Raw genomic sequence first — 17,964 nt, forward strand, 5'->3', positions numbered from 1 at the left:
CCTTGTCCATTGCTGTAATCAAGATCACAAAAATCTTAGCAATCTCCATTAAGGATTCGACATTTTGGGCCTCTGCAATCAAAATAGATTTGGACTTACTCATTTAGAGTCTAAAGGCATCATCAAATGAGGAAATTACTTGGTGGATAATATTCCATTCATAGACAAAAACATCCCCTATGAGAAGTACATCGTCAACAAATATAAAATACGTAATTGAGATGTTCTTGGTGAGCCTGCAGCCTGAAATTAAAACACAAAGATGAACCTTTGATATCCTTCTACTCATACCATCTATGACCAGCAAGAATAAAAGGGAGGAAATAGAACAACCTTGCCTTAAACCTCTTGAAGCCTGAAAGAAAGCGGAAGGGACCCCATTAATTAATACATCATAACTTACTATTGAGATGCAAGCCATAATCCAGTCCACCACACGAACAGATAGACCAATCCGGTGTAAAATCATCCTTAAAAGCTCTCAATCTACACAGTCATAGGCTTTTGCCGCATGAAGCTTCAATAAACACCCATGTTTCTTTTTAGTTTTGATGGAGTGTAACATCCTTGTGCAATGGCTACTGCATCTTGAATCTGTCTTTTGGCCAGAAAGCCAAATTGTTCTGGAGATATGAATTTTGACAGATACGCTTTAATCCTAGAAGTGATGATTTTGGATATCAACTTATAAGCGAAATTCCATAAAGAAATGGAACAGAAGTCCGAAAAGGAGGATGTGCTTGATACTTTAGGGATTAGAGCAATGAATGTGGCATTTCAAGCACTTGAAATATCACATTGAGCCCTTGCTTCCTCAACCATAACAACAAGATCAGGACCCAAGATATCCAAAAAATCGATATATAACTCAACAAACCAACCATCTAGTCCTAGACTTTTGTCCCTGGCCATAGATTTTAGAACCACTGCCAATTCATCAGACGTAATCTCTCTACCAATAAAATCACTTTCCTCCTCACTGAACATTTTAGGATAAAGATGAATATATTCCAACTGATTCTCAATGTCAACCCCTGACCTAGCATGAAATTGGTTGCCAAAAAATTTAACAGCTTCCTTTTGCAAGTCTGCTAGAGAAGTTATGTGAACATCCTCCCCATCCTTCAAACCCCATATAGTATTCTCTCTCTGCCCTTTAGTGGCATATTTATGGAAAAATTTGGAATTTTTATTTCCCCCAAAAGATCCATATCGCTCTACTCTTTAGTCGCCAATTTTCCTCTTAAATGCTCAAAATTTTGCGCTTACGAGATTCAAGACTTTAGTTAACTTTCCCATCTTTAGCTTACTTTACTTTGACTCAAGTATAAATCATAAATTTAGCTTTCTTTGCATGCATGTCACAAGCAACAGAACTGCATGCATGCAACTCACTTGCACACTTTGTGTGTCGCATGCAAACTCCTAAAGAGGCAAAACAAGGTCTTTCTACACATGGCTAGAAGACCTTCAGCAAGTACAAAAGTACTTACCCGAGCTACAACCTTCAACATTTTGTGACTAACTCGCTTCCACTGCATATTGGATTTGTTTAGTGACTTGATCCAGCTTTGATCCTTGTTCAACCTGAACCCACAGATATAACAAAGAGATAGATCAGTAAATTCATTGTTGTGGTCACTGAGGAGGGGATCTATTACATTGTGATTGTCACAATAATAATGTTGCTCCAGCTCCCCACTAACTCATGCCCATTGATTTGACTTGGCCCTCCTGATACTTGATTGAGCACATGGAGTGACCCAATCTATCCTCTACCACTCGGGTCATGATAGCTCCTACACTTGACTTCGACTGACTCCCAAGATATGCTCTCAACCTCCTATCGTTGTTTTGTCAAAAGTCTATCGTTGGTTGAATATTTGGTTGCCCCAGCATCAATGCCAAAGGTGTCACAGTGATTTATTAGCTAGCCCGTAGTGATTTGCTCCATATGTTGGCACCCTCGATCCCCTGTAGGCAGCATATTTGTGTTTCCTACAGCTATAGAGAGAGCATACCTGCAAATCGACTTTAAGTAAATAATCCATTCGACCTTAGCACAAACAATGGATGCCTCCATAGAATACACTTTAACAACTCAGCCCTAACATGGTTGCATGTTGAAAGGAAAATCAACCTCTAGCGAGGTGAGTCTTGGTGCCCTAAATTTGTCTACATATAACTTCGGCCCATGGAATTCTTATCCTCAGTGTGATATTGATTTTGCCATACAAAATTTGGTGGAAACACTTCAATAACTCGACCAAATAGTAGTTGGTCCTCCGGGCTTGGGAAATATCGTGAGCTCCTTTAGTTGTAGTTGCCAATATCTTGATTCTATTCCCTGTCACAATGGATGTTGCACCGATTCACAAACCTTCAGTAAATTACAAACAAAATTAACCAATCAAGATCAAATGAGAAACTTGGTTGGTTCCTCCTTACACCTATAATAAACTCCACAAATTAACCTAGTGAGGAATCTGACTAGCTAGGGTGTATCGTTGCAAAATTGATCCCTAGGGAGGATAGTTCACCACCAAAAAATATCTACACTTAGGGTTACAAACCCTCACGCAAAGCTCCATGAGCCCAATAAAAACAATTCACCAAATATCCAATCATATCTTTGAATTGCTGAGAAATCTAGGGGTGACTTAATTAGATGATTTCTCTCACTTTCATAACTGCTTGTGATGTTTTTTCACTTAACTTGATTAGCTTCTTCTTCAACTTGATTATTATTGTGTTTTCTAATCAAACAGCTACCAAACAAATAAAGATCAATGAGACAACAGGACACAAGATATAGGCTATCATCCAGGGCCAAAACCTCTCCTTTAAGAGGAAAACCCACAAGAACTCTTCTCTTCTTATAGAACTTCCAAATGACGAATTCCAAGACCTAAGACCCTTGACAAAGACCCAAGTCATACCTCTCCTTAATGAGCTTCTCTTCCACAAAGTCAACATCAGTCAAACTAGCTTTCCAACAGCTACAACTTCTCCTTTGACCTTCCTTTTCAGACCTGCAACTTCAACTACTGCAGTAACCCTAGCTTTTGGCACGTGTGAGAGAATAATGGAGAATTCTTCCTTCTTTTTCCTTCGTTGGGATTGTCTTCCTTTCTTTGACTGTTCGGCTTGTATTTCTGATGTTTCTTGACCCTTGACTAAGCTCCTTAACCTATCAGCAATTCAGTCTTGTTGTAGTTGTAGGGATGCCCTAACTTCCTCTTTGCACGTGTGAAAACTTCAGCCCAAAAACTCGGATTCTTCTTCCTTAGAATCTTCTCCTTCTTCATTGGTTCTAGGTCTCCTTATCTTCTCTTGATTGAACTTCTTATAGCTTCTTGGATTCTCTCGAAACGTGGTTGACTTCCCTCTTATATATAGGCTTCTAGAGAGCCCTTTTAAGCCGACAAGCCATCTCTAGGAGGCCAACTTCATTGTTTGGTAGGCTGACTTGTTGCTTGCACGTTGACAAGGTCTTGGAGGGTCTTTGACTCTAATATTGACTCAAATAAATTTTCTTGACATGATACAATAAGCCCAATATGGTCTTCCATACATGACAATGACTCAATTGACTTGTTGACTCAATGACAATCCCTAGAAACACTCAATAGGTACATGACCTATGAATAAAATAACCTTCAGCATGAAACCCATGCATCAAGAATGACAATAATAAACTTATTTATTTTCTTTACATCAAATACATAAAATCATAATTACGCGTGTCATTATGAAGACCGAACCTAGTTACATATTTCAACATGAATGAGCTCCTCCTTTTCTTTTATTGATATGGCTATCCAAATACCATTGGTCAAAACCATAAGTCAATTGAATACCATGGGTCTTTTTCTTCTTTTAATAAAGTGACTTTATGGTATTCTTTTTCCTCAGTCACTTTTTAATTAATTATTCCCTGTGAAGCTAAAGGTGAGTCATTTTTTCATCTTTGGTTGTCTAATTTATATCCATGCACTAATAGAAAAGAGGACCAAGTTGAATCCCTCCATAATGAAGGGTTCACTTGTGGATTACAATGAGACTTAAAAGGCTTACACAGCCTATATATTAAAACAAAGGAAGATAGTAGTGAATCAGGATGTAAAGTTTGATGAAGACTTTGCAACTAGGAAGTCCCATAAGTCTAGGAAGTTTTGTTGACAAAGGATGAGGAGTGGGAAGCTTCCAAGGTTGATCTAGGGTCACAAATGATTTCCAGAGAAATACAGTGGTCTTCTGGAGAAGAAGAGAAGATGGGAGCCCCTTGTCTAAAAACCTTGATGGTTTAGTCAGACATCGAGGGGTGTTCAGAGGCATGTTGAGACTCCTAGCAGCGCTTTCAAAGAGATCAGACCTCGAGAGAAGTTTCCAGACTATATGTCATTAATGAGCAACATTTGAAATTCCAAGCCTTCAAGTTTTCAAGATGTCACAGACTAGCAGGTATGGTCTGGAAACTCCATGGTGGAGGAAAACACCTCCATCATGAAGAATCATGTTTGAGATAGTGTGCCAAGACCAGAGGAGAAGTCAATAGTGAGTTCTAGGTGGCTCTACAAGATCAAGCATGCTACAGATGTTAACACTGAGAAGTTCAAAGTGAGGTTTGTGGTGAAAGGGTTCTAAAGAAGACAGGGAGTGGACTACGAGCTAGGTACACTTATATTAGTGTTATTATGACCTTGATTTCATTTATGGGATGGATGATACATCAAATGCAGATGTAAAGATAGATTTTCTCACTGGAATCATTAAGGAAGAAATGTACATAGAGCAAAAACCTCAAGGCTTCAAGGTAGATGGAAAGGAATCTCGTGCAGGCTTAAGAAAGCCTTGTATGGACTCAAGCAAACACCTAGAGCATGGCATTCCAGGATTGATGGATGTTTACAAATTATGAGCTTCCCCAAAAACAAAGCAGACTCTAACTTATAATATATGTTTGACAATGCAGAAAAGCTCATTATAGGATGCAAAGAAGACATGGCAGTTGAGTTCAAGATGAAGGACACTGACTTGATGGATTAATTCTTGGGGTTGGAGGTTTGGCAAAGACCAATGACAATTTTCCCTAGGCAAGGGTACATATGCAATTAAGATCCCAAAATAGGTTTCAGATGGAGGATTACAAACCTATGGACACATTGATGATCACTAATCTGAAGAAGGTGACAGCTTAAAATTGGGAGTTAGTGGATCCCACAAGTACAAGCAGCGAATAGGTTCCCTATTGTATTTGGTCAACACCAAACTAGTGAACACGTTGATTCGGTTCATAGTGGAGCCAAAGCATTTAAGCAAGAGCATTGGGTAGCAGCAAAACATGTGCTCAAGTATTTGAGGGGCACATTTGAGTCTGATCTCATATATTTTTAAGATGGTAAAGTAAAGTGATGTTGCAAGGTTACTCAAATTCAAATTGGGTAGGCAGTTCAACAGACAGGTATAGCACCTTTGGGTGTTGCTTTAGTTTGTGATTAGTGATGGTCATGGTTCAGCAGCAAGTAGAGGTCTATGGCACTTAGGCAACTAGTATTGTTAGTTGTGAGGCCATCTGAATTTGCAAATTCCTTACAAGATTGTTTGATCAAAATTCAAAGCCTACAATCATTTACTATGATAATCAAAGTTGTATCAAACTTCCTAAAAATTCAATGTATCATGACATGTCTAAGCATATCGATATCAAATATCACTTCATACAAGACAGGGTTCTGAAGGGAGCAACGAAGTTCTAGCATATTCCCACAAATAGGTAATTGAAACTATGACCAAGCTCTTGGTAAAAGGGAAGTTTGAGGCATTCAAAGACTGAATTGCTACAAACTTCCTTGCTAAGAGAGTGTTGAGAATTATAACTAGATAGGAACTTCAACACATGTTCATTGTGAATATGCGAGAAGTAGTTCTAGATAGTTTGGAAAAGTAATTCTAATTTTGGAAAAGTATTCTATTTTGTAATTCATTTTAGTAAAATAATCTCTTATTTTTAGCAATTAAGTCTAACATTGTACTTAGACTAGGAGCAATCTTAAAAAATAGATTCTCTAGCTAAAACTATAAACAAGGCAAGGTAGAGGCTTTTACACACACACTTGAGCAGTTGAGCAGTGGGCAGGTAGCATGCAACCAAGGAAGAGGCTATCCAAAGCACTACGCACTTCAAGACAACAATACATACATTTATGTATTGTTGTGCAAAAAAATCCACAGTGCTAACCAGGGCAAAAAATCTTATCCAAGGACCAATTGGTACCTCATCGGTACCAACCGATCCTGACCAGTCAAGTCTACAAAAAACCAGCCCGGTTAGGTAAACCAACACTCAGCGAGGATATGGGGCCCGCGCCAGTTTTGGAGATGGTTTTTTTTGCAAACCATGGGCAATTTCCCTCCTAAATCTGCCCCCTTAAGCTTATAAAAGCAAGCCTAAGCTCCTTTTTGCCTCACACATCTGATTTCTAGTGTTTGTGAACATATGAGAGCTTGGGCAGTTCTGCAATAGCATTGAGTTTTGGAGCAACAGGAACAAGTTTGGAGGTCCTTTGTCATATTGGAGTTGGTTTGGAGTTTAGTAAAGTTGGCATCTTTGAAAGGAGGCTTTAGCAATCGATTTTCATTCCCATGTATGATTTCTCTCTTGAAAATTTCCATATTTGATTGTTGTCCCTGTTTTTAATTTTTTCCCCTATTTCAAGTAAAAAACAACCCTTATTTGTAGGCTAAATGTCTCTTTTTATTTTGAAATTTATCATAGGTTTTCCATTTTGAGTTTCTATTTGCAGATCTATTTCCATTCAAATCTGAAATTTCATCATCCACCATGGCCCCAAGAGCCAAATATGTTGCATAGGTTCACTGGGATGTTCATGATGGCAAAATGTTGTGCAAATATTGCAAGCATCCAATGGGAAGGGAGGGGCGGGCGAGCTATTTTTAGGCTGAAACAACACTTGGCTGGTATAAAAGGCCAAGTAACCCCCTATGATGCACCAGCTAAAGTGATAGGACCTATTAGGGAAAAATACCTTGAAAACTTTGAGAAGTTTGAGGAAGCAAAAGCTATGCATGCAGAAATTGCAAGGAAGAAGGAACTTGCAGAAGCTATGGCTAGGAAAGAAGCAAGTGGATTTGATTATTTACCTTGAAGACTCCTCCTCTATCCCTTCCACCAATCTCCATGACCCCTTCCGTTATGTTCCTCCCCTTGTTGGATCTCACTCTCAAAGTCAAGTTAAAGGTAAAAAGAGGATGAACATTAAGAGCTATTTCACACCTTCCTTCACCTTTGCCTTTGCTAGTGCCACTGCCTCCAAACCAAGTCTAACTCACCCACCTTAGATACTTCATTGGAAAGAGAAATGCAAAGAAGTTGTTTTTAAATACATTGCCAAATGGTGGTATGATGCAAATATCCCCTTTAATGCTACCCACTCACCTTATTACCAAGCTATGTGAGACTCTGATATAGTTGCAAAAAGGGCTTCAAAGGCTCTCGCATGCATGACCTGAGGGGAGCTCCTTTACAAAGAGAGGTTTTATCCATTGGAGAATATTTGATTGAGTTTAAGGAGTCATGGGCCAAAACAATTTGTTCATCATGTTAGATGGATGGACTGATGGAAAAAACTAAACTATCATAAATTTCCTTGTCTCTTACCCTCAAGGAACCATGTTTTTAAAATTGGTTGATGCATCTAATAAGGTAAAAGATGTCATCTATTCTTTGAGCTTTTGGATGAGATGGTTAGGAAAGTAAGGGAGCATAATGTTGTGCAGGTCATCACAGATAATGCCTCAAATTATGATCTTCCTAGAAAAATGCTAGAGTCCAAATGTAGGACCATATTTTGCACTCCATGTGTTGCACATTGCATAGAGCTCATGCTTGAGGACATTGAAAAAATGGAGGGGGTAAATAACAATGTAGGGCATGCCAACAGTATCAGAAAATACATCTACAATCACTCATGCTTATTGAACCTAATGAGGGAAAACACTATGGGCAAGGAGCTTGTTAGGCCTACCATCACGAGATTTGCAAATCACTTCCTCACATTGCAATCTCTCACTTCCCAACAACAAAACTTGCAGAAAATATTTTCTAGTCATGATTGGAATGCATCTTGGTGGGCTGACGGAGCAAATAGAAAAGACACCAAAAATAAAGTTTTTGACATCACTTTTTGGAAAAGAAAATAGCAGAGCTTGTGAAAATTGGTGAGCCCCTTGTTAAGATGTTCAGTTGGTGGATGGGAAAAAATTGGCCATGGACTACATCTATGAGACTATGGATCAAGCAAAGGAGGAGGTACGGGCAGCCTACAAGGATAGAGTAGGTAAATATGGGCCTATATGAGAAATCATTAATAATAGATGAAACAATCAACTCCGTCATCCTATACATACAGCAAGGTATTTCCTGAACCCAAAGTATCATTATAAAGGTCAAATAGGAGATAAAGGTGAACTTAATTTTTTTTAAGTTCAATTGTTAAAAATTCAAATTGTAAATACTTGCCTTTTTAGTCAAAGTTCAAACTTACCAAGTTACCATTTAAATTGTTGAAAAATGAACTAACATTAATCTTTGTCTTTGCAGCACATTCGTGGGAGTCATTTAGCAACCAATATCCTCAATTGCAAAAGTTTGCAATTAGAGTTCTAGCCAAACTTGTTGTGCTTCTGACTGTGAACACAATTGTTCTGTTTTTGAACAAATTCACATGAAGAGAAATCATTTGAAACAAAAACAGTTAAATGATCGTGTCTTTGTGCAGTACAACCCTTGACTAAGGTGAAACAAGTTGTTGAACAAATAGATGAAACAATCAACTCCATCATCCTATACATACAACAAGGTATTTCCTGAACCAAAAGTATCATTATAAAGGTCAGCTAGGAGATTAGACTATGGAGGTCAAAGATGGGTTGAATGAGTGCTTGGAGCACATGGTCCTTGAAGAGTCGCAGCAATTGGAAAGACATCGATAGCTCACTACTTGTAGAATTTCTCACTATAGATCAACAGATTATGCAATATACTAAAGCAAAATACAAAATCTACTTCTACAACAAACTTTGTGAAAGCTTAATCTAATATGAGCAAGATCAAATAGAACACATATAACTGAGAATGAGAAAGCAATCACACATGAACACAGAAGAATACTCCGGGGAAAGCCTCAGCCTAAAACCCCGATCTTTGTAATATCATACAAGTGGAAATAAGTCTGGATTACACAAAGCATTAGCTCACAAGCTATCCTGCTCTCAGTACAATCCCTCCGCTGCTCATAGACAGTCAAAGGCTTCTCACGAACTTTCTCCTTTGCCCTCCAAGCCTCCTATTTCCTCGCGCAGTTTCTCTTGGTGTCCAATGTTGCCACCTGTGTGAATTTACCTCTCACACAACACATTAAACTCAAAAGTAACTGCGCAGTCCTAAAGGAGATAATTCCTTCTGCATGGATGAGTTTCCTATATAGGAAAAATCCTCCAACTGATAATACACTCTCCCTTCCTCTGATCTCAATTGGGTCTCTAACTAAACTGACATGCATGAGATATTTATGAGAGAATATTCAGTTATCTGAAGTGTAGCAGTTACATGCGTGCATGCATTAACTAACTGAACTCACAATCAGTTCCACAAACTGTTGGAACTAATCTAGCTGGACTTAATTCAGATAACTAAGCTAACTAATTACAACTCAAAATACAACTCATCCTGATCTCCTTAATCAAAGGATAACTTCCTTAATCAATGGAGAAACTGTTGCATGTCTTCACATAGACTTCATGTTTGATTTCCTACAACTAATTAACTCAAGATGAATTAATTAATTATTTTACAAACAACGGCTAAGATCAAATTCGAATTTTACTTCTCAATTTTAGTTCAGGGACTAACTAAAATTGGAATCTATCCCGAAATGCTATTTATAGCAATGCTGTTTTTAGCATTTCTATTTTATCATTCCTCGTTGCTATTTCCAACACTGGTACCTGAGATGCTATTTATAGTAATTCTATTTTTAGCATTTCTATTTTATTATTCCTTGTTGCTATTTTCAACACTACTATCACTAGAGCCACAGGTACATTTGGCTAAGATTGCAAGAGATGTGGACCAACTGAGTAAGCAATTCAAATTTATTTTTTTTTAAGTTCAATTGTTAAAAATTCAAATTGTAAATACTTGCTTTTTTAGTCAAAGTTCAAACTTACCAAGTTACCATCTAATTTGTTGAAAAATGAACTAACATTAATCTTTGTCTTTGCAACACATTGGTGGGAGTCATTTGGCAGCCAATATCCTCAATTGCAAAAGTTTGCAATTAGAGTTCTAGCCAAACTTGTAGTGCTTCTGAGTGTGAACACAATTGCTCTATTTTCGAACGAATTCAAATGAAGAGAATCATTTGGAACAAAAACAATTAAATGATCTTGTCTTCGTGCAGTACAACCTTCGACTAAGGTGAAACAAGTTGTTGAACAAAAGAACTAATACAAATCCCATTGTGTTGGATGATATTGGTCCAACTTCAAAATGGGTGGAGGAGACTCAACCAACTAAGTTCGATCATAATTTTGATATCAATGCCATTGAGTTGGTGGGTGTTGATCCCAATGCAGATCTAATAGTTGAACCAGGAGCTAAAGGAAGCTAACAAGTAAAACCAAGGATGGCACATGGTGACGGAAGCAGTAGTCGTGCAGCTCAGCGAACTTATGCTTCTAGTTTTGCTAGGCAACCTAGGCCTAGTGTTGTTTCCACTGCTAACACTGCTACCAAGGTTGCAGAAGAGTTTGAGGAGTCCTCAAACTTTGAGCCAGATGACGTTTGTGTAGCTCATCGTGATGATCCCATGTGCAATAGTGGTGATGAGTTTGATGAGTGATCATATTGTTCAGTGATTTGTAGTAGGCTAGTGGCCTAGTAGTTTGAGTTGTAGCATTGTTTTTGGGCTCCATAAACCATTTAGAGCCTCAAAGGTTATGTATTTTGTTGATGATATGTATTGCACTCAGCATGATTTTGATATGTTCTATATAACGCAACCTTACATGGTATATAGATGAGCAAACTTCGCATATTTTGTCTCTAATGGTTTAGAATCATGGTTTGTAATCTTAAAAATATTTTTTTTCAATTAAAAATTAATTATTTTATGTATTTTTTTCAATTCTGGTTTATTAAATACAGTTTTGGTTCGAATCCCAGTTAGATAGGCGTCCAGTTCAAAACCCAGTTTGAACTGTACAAGCTTAGTTGAGGGCAGGCATTTTTGGTATCTGTGCATGTTGTTTTGTTTGTCAGTGTATGGAGGTTTCCTTGTAGGAAGCAATGAAAAGCCAATTCGAAGGAGTAATTACCTACATGTATATGAAATTAATTTTTATGCTTCCACTATTTAATTTCTAGCTATGTGTGATTGATGCTATGGTCAAAAAAATTAATTTTAGCATTAATTAAATTCAAAAATCTATTCATTTGATTGAGATCATAAGGACATTAGTCACCTACAGCTTGAAATCCTAACATGAGCTCCCATGGGGTTGCACTTGTGTTTTAGGGCTTTACCACTTGAAGTGCAAGATCAAGAGGTAACACCTAGCTTTCAAATTTTCCGAGTTATAACAAGGCACATAAAATTCTAACTATATTCTCTCTTGTAGAATTGTACAATTTGAATTAACTGCTTTTTTACCATTTATTTGAGAGGTTTAATATATATGTATGTGTGTGTGACATGTGTATTGCACCGATAGCATCATAGTTTTAAAAACTGACCGATTTGAACCGATGACCAATCACCAACCATCAGTGAATGACCCAGTAGAAAAATCCAGTTTGATGATCGGTTACCTAACCAATACCAACCAGCTTGAACCAGCCGCTCCCGCTCTAAACCAAGCCAGTCATATCTCACATGTGTGGGGCGAGTTTCAGATCCATGGTTCCACTCCAACCTTATTGAACTTCATATGGAGAAAGTAGAATTTCAGATCCCACTCAAAATTCAACAGACTAACGGTTTTCGAGATTTTAGGATTGGTAGGATTGCAACATTTTCATTGAATTCTATCATGTATGATGGTATGGGATCGACATTTAATCAAGAGCATGAAGCCCTTTGTGTACCATGTAATGTCCCCAAGGGATTAATTGGCCCAAGGGACAAAGTATCCTATCGATCCCCATAGGCTATAATCCTTGATAAAGGGGAAATCCCCAAAAGACCCAATGTTTGGGCAGCGGAGGGCAAGCTTTGGGACAGCTGGGGCAAAACAGCCCAAAGTTGGGGTACGTTGGGGTTTGTTGTGAACCCCACTCAATTAATTAAGGATAAAAATCCTCAAGGAAATCTATAAATACAAGAGGGTTAGATTCATTTGAGCCAGCAATGGATTGGATCATTTGTCTCTAATTTTTCTTTGAGCCTGAGGCTCTAAGGGATTTAAGACCCCTTTTCTCCTTGGACTAGTTTCGGTGGAGGTGATCCCACCCTACCTAGTCACTTTTATTTTGTTCATGCAACAGGGATTTATCTACTCTAGAAGAGCAGGCAAAATTTTTTGGGAATTTTGAAGCAAATCAACCAAATTATCTTAAGGGCTATATGAATCTATGTTAGGCAAATAAGGGACAAACTTTCCGAAGGAGAACGAGACTTTGAGGCTGAATCAATGCTAGAATATCCTCAGAGAATTCACTGAAGGGAATACAGCAATTTTTGACAGCAGCAAATTACTGGCCGCAGGCACAGGAGCCGCAACCGCAGGGGCTCGCAAGTACCGAAGAACTTTCTGAGACCAGATCGAGATCAACCAAGCAGAAAACGAATTTTCTGACACTAGTCGGAGGGTTGGTTGAAGTCTGGGGAGGAACTGAACTTTTCTGAGATAAATTCGGAGCAGTTTCTGAGGTATTTCGGAGGGGAGACTTAACACAGATCCTAAAAAAGAGCTTTATCATCCTCTCCAATAGCTCGATTGTCATTTTGTGGTGACTTGGCCCATTCATGAAGTTCAGTATCTTTTGACTAATTTTCTGTAGCAGAATTAGGGTTTGTCCAGAAGTCATTTCGACTTTTCTTCTGGTCAGATGGATTTCAATCTGTGTAACCACATCCAGTACTCTTTAGGATATGTTTAGATCATTTGAAAGGAACCTTGGGTATATTTGCTGATTGATCGAAGATCTGTTAAATTTGGAATTTATTTTGGAACTGTGTTGGTTGGAATACTGGGCTACATATTATTGAATGACACTACTACTTGTTGTGAACAACACTATTAATGTACTACTGAATGGTCTACATGTTTCGTGTCTAAATAAGCAAAACGAATCTTTACGAAAAACCTAGTTATTTAAGAAACCCTAGGGAAAAAAAATTACCTGGATAATTACAGTGGTATCAGAGTTGTGCGTCCTGCCAGACTGAGGGATTACAATGAAATCTAATTGTTGGTGACCAGCACTATTTCACACCAGAGTGGTGACTTCTCCCAAAGTAGTCATGAAGGATTGGAAGGAATTTTGCTCTAGTCCTATCACTGATCTTCATAAGTACCCAGTCATAAAGCATGTGTTTGAGGAAGAGAGGCACAACCAGGGCAGTGTACGTGGATATCTACTCCTGTAAATAAAAGGGATCAATCTCTTAAACCTTATGATAACGGTGAACCAATGTTGCGAACATCGGCATTGGGATAAAATTGGCGAGGGTCCGGAAAACAAAAAAATCGTAAAAATCAGGAAAATATCTGTAAAAATCGGCAAACATCAGCAAAATTAAGATACCATAAAAATATCTTTAAAAATCGGCAAACATCGACTAGGCCAAAAATTCGTGATTTCGAGATAAAATAGGGATGTTATCGAGATGTTCGCAACACGGGGGTGAACAGCAGAAAACAGGCATAAGGAAATGGGACGATTTTTAGGCTAGATGCAAGAAAAACAGATCGAGTGATATTGATGGTGACCCCAAGACAGAAAAACAAGGTACAAGAGACGCTGAAGTAGGGGCAAAGGCACGACCAAATGATTGGTCATGGTTATATCCTCGAAAAAGAATGATAAGTCTGGTCCCATGTCCAGCTCAACGAATTGTGATAATGTTAGCAGTTGATGTCAACAAAGAAAACAAAGAGAAATGGAAAAGGACAGCTTCTATCAAGAATGGGAAGGAGGGCCATGTGATGGCATTTTTAGGAAAACTTTAACACAAATTGTGTGCTCAGAAATAGAACTAAAGAGACCCCCATCTCTCATAACTGAAGTACAGAACAATCATGATGGGGAAGGCAGCAGCCCTGACATACACTGCAACCTTAATGTGTTTTTTGCACAGAACAGAGGAAAATTTGACATGGTATGCCTCGATGAACAGCAAGAAGATGACAATGAACTCCTTTGTGACAAAGGTGGAGACAAATCGCATGATTCAGACATTACTGATGAAACCACCAATGAAGAACAGATTGTGGTTTCGGCCGATGGAAACTGGAATGAGGAATTTACCCATGATGATCCAATTCTGGAAGTTCCAGTATAGCAGTGATTAAACAATGAAATTCAAGCTGATGAAGAATACAGTAAGAAGTTTACCTTGGTTTCACACATTGTTCAAAAAGATCAGAGATTACTTAATGAAGAGACTCCAAAATTGCATTATTTAGGAGCCACTGAAGGGTACCACGACTCCGTAGTTAAAAGGGATGCTAGTGCTGCTGCATCTCAGGATGAGATATGTTGTGACACGTGTACAATTGCCTTGGTTAACAATCCAGATGTTTTGAGAATGCATTATTCCTTTGTAGTAGATCATAATCTTTGGGTTGTAATGCCATATATGGCCAGAGGATCTTGTCTTCATCTAATGAAAGTTGTCTATACAAATGGCTTAGTTATTGCAGCTAGTTATTGCAGCTTGCTTGCTTCAAGTTTTAGAGGCACTGGACTATCTCCACAGTCAAGGACAGATACATGGAAATGTCAAGGCTGCAAACGTCTTAGTTGATGCAAGTGGTGCAGTTGCATTAACTGACTTTGGTGTTTCTGCATGGATATATAATTTTCAATATTGGCAATAAACACATTTTGGGGAACGTCTTAATGGACTGAGCCAGAATTGAAGGAACGACATGCTTATTGTCCTAAAGTTGATATATGGTCCTCTAGAATAACAGCATTGGAGTTGTCTCAATGGTCATGCTCCATTTATGAAGTATTCTCCTATGAAGGTTTTGAAGATAGCTTTGCAAAATGGAACTCACAAGAATGTCTATGAGAGACACAAAAGGATTTCTAAGTCTTTCCTAGAAATAATAGCTACGTGCTTGGTAGAAGATCCTACAAAGAGACCGTCTAAAAAATGCTGTTGAAACACCCATTTTCCAAGAATGCCCTATCCAATGAAGTTGTGGTTCAGACAATTTTGGATGGCCTCCATCCATTAGGTGATCAGTTCAAGTTATTAAAACTACACGAAGTGGCCATGGTTAAACAAAAGAAAGTTCCATACGAAGAGAAAGAAGACACATCCCAGATGCAACATAAGGATAACATGCCTGCTTCAGAAGTCACAGAAAATCCAAAATCCATGAAAGAAGGTGTTGGTTTGATAGGGATGCCATCATTGTCCGATTCTTCAGCAACTGATAATGTTAATTCTGCCAGAGCAGAGGCTGCCGAGGAAGGAAAAGATCATATGATGCAAACTCAGTTAGAATCTCTGGCAGTTTCTTTGCAACTCCAACCTACTAATGGGCTCAAAGGACATGATGATGCCTTTGAGGATGACATCAGTTCTTTTACTACACCTAATAAGGAGAGTATTGAGGAACATAGGCTAAAATTATTGCCTGCAGAAGGATGACACTTTGAAGATCTTGGATCATGAGAAAACTACTGAAAAAGAGGGTGCATTTTTTGGGGACAGTCAGGCTGTTTCTCTACAAGGTGATATAATCAAGAAAGGACCAATCATAGTTGAACTTTTGCATGTTCAAGGTGGAGATCATAAAAGCAGTAACAAGCAACAGCATCAGCCTCATATAGAGTGAAAGTTCAGTGGGTCATCACCATTTAACAGGACTAATATTACACAATCTACTGATTGCATCTACAAGCAATCGAATTCAACAGGCTTAGCCTTGAATTTCTTCGACAGGAAGGATTTATGCATCATGAGCACTCCTACACAACTATGAAAGGTAAACTGGGACGTGCCAGGAAATTTGAGGTCATCAATCTGCTTCTTGTTGAAATGCGAAGGACAGGTATGAACCAACTGTTGTAACATACAATCGCCATCATAGAAATCACCGTAAAAGAACCAAATCAGAGCATGGCAAATGTGATGATGTATGTGATGATGATGAAAGTAAGGGGAGATGGGTGGGCCAGTTCAAAACCCAGTTCGAGATTTTAAAACCCGGTTCTCGCTCCAGTTAAATCCCCGCTTTGTTCAATTTAGCTGAAACCTTTTTCCTTGACATATATCTTCTTGATTTCAAGAACATCCAAACACAATACCACCAGATAGCACGCTTGTAAACCCATTCAATCCAATATTGCATAAGAATGCCAAAAACTGAATGCAAAGGTGCCCATAATATATCTTCTTCAAGTTATTATCAAATTAGGGATTTTAATGAACATCTAAATAAAACAACATAAAAATGTTATCAAAGTTAATTGACAGCTAAACAAAGATGTTATCATAAGCGAGTTTTCCATTGAAATCTCATATTTAGGCATACCTGGATACTGAATCAATGCCTGAAATCCTGCATTCTTCTCAAATATTGCTATTTTTTGAACTGTACCAAACGCTGTGAATACCTAATATTATAAAATTACAAAGATTCTTGTTATTCAAAGCGAGACAATTTGAAATCCGGATATTTTTTTTACTATTTTTGAGCCATGCAGAAATGAGTAACATAAATTCATCATACCGTGCGTAAAACATCAAGTGTAACTGCATACTGCATATTTTCAATGGATGCTAGAAGAACATTACTCTCTGGCTCTCTTCTCTTCCCATCAGGTCCTATGCCAAACTACAAGATACCCAAATATTTTGAAGGTGTTCAATAGTATTCTTAAAGCCAAGAGATGCTGGGCTAAATTAACCTTTTCATTCTCAAATAACCATAAACATCTTTTACATGCAACCCAATTGGAGAGAAGAGTGAATATCAACAGTATTCAAAAAATATAACAGAGACAAACCTGCATCAATTCTTTCATTTTCTCAAGATAACAAAAAAGGTATACATACCTGACCAGCGCCATCTATAGCAGAGGGAGCAACAGGCAAGTAAGGATTTGTATAGTCCCTGCATGGTTAATATTTACAAAACAATTATGACTGTTAACTTTTGAAGTGAAATGAAATAAAAAATACAGTGATTGCTTTCAAAATATTAACCTTCTTAAATGCTGCACAAGGTGATTTGATAGAATTACATCATTCTCAAATGGCATGCTTTAATGTTCAAACAATAAAATTTGGTAATCCTCACATTACCAATTGTTGAAAAATAATGTAGCTATGGTCGGGATTTTTCATTGCAAACATGGAGAAGAAATAAATTTTTGATCCCTGCAAGTCAGCCCAACTAAGCCCCCCTACAAGTCGGCTCCAAGAAGATCTCATGTTGACCCCATTAGGGCTAATCAGCCCTCACATGACGCCTATATATGAGTGCTCGTTGGCTCTCATTGCACCACCACAATCACACAACAAGTTCAGTCTTCTATTGCAGAGATTATCCACACGTGCAAAGAGGATAAAGGATTCTTTTTGGCTGCGATTTCTATCTCCTTCAAAGGCTCGTTAACTACAGTGATTTGGGTGCTTTTGGGATAATCTTAACTTCTGTTCTGTTCATGTTTGGAGGCCAAATACTTCAGTAAAACCT

At 38.1% G+C, this 17,964-nt stretch overlaps 1 protein-coding gene across 2 annotated transcripts in view; it reads right to left on the reverse strand.

The window, feature by feature from the left end:
- The window catches only part of LOC149158120 (polypyrimidine tract-binding protein homolog 1-like), a 39,120-nt gene that overhangs the window by 4,759 nt on the left and 16,397 nt on the right, over positions 1 to 17,964 (reverse strand). For both annotated transcript variants that reach the window (XM_089436135.1, XM_089436136.1), the window contains 3 exons: positions 17,322 to 17,379; positions 16,996 to 17,100; positions 16,798 to 16,879 (listed from right to left, as the gene is read on the reverse strand). In XM_089436135.1, coding sequence (XP_089292261.1) covers positions 16,798 to 16,879; positions 16,996 to 17,100; positions 17,322 to 17,379 — 245 coding nt within the window. The remainder of the gene's footprint in view (positions 1 to 16,797; positions 16,880 to 16,995; positions 17,101 to 17,321; positions 17,380 to 17,964) is intronic.

This window comes from Pinus tabuliformis, chromosome 5_2, assembly GCF_031772625.1.
Source record: "Pinus tabuliformis cultivar Carrire ecotype Pingquan chromosome 5_2, CPIR1, whole genome shotgun sequence".
Lineage (NCBI taxonomy): Eukaryota > Viridiplantae > Streptophyta > Pinopsida > Pinales > Pinaceae > Pinus > Pinus tabuliformis.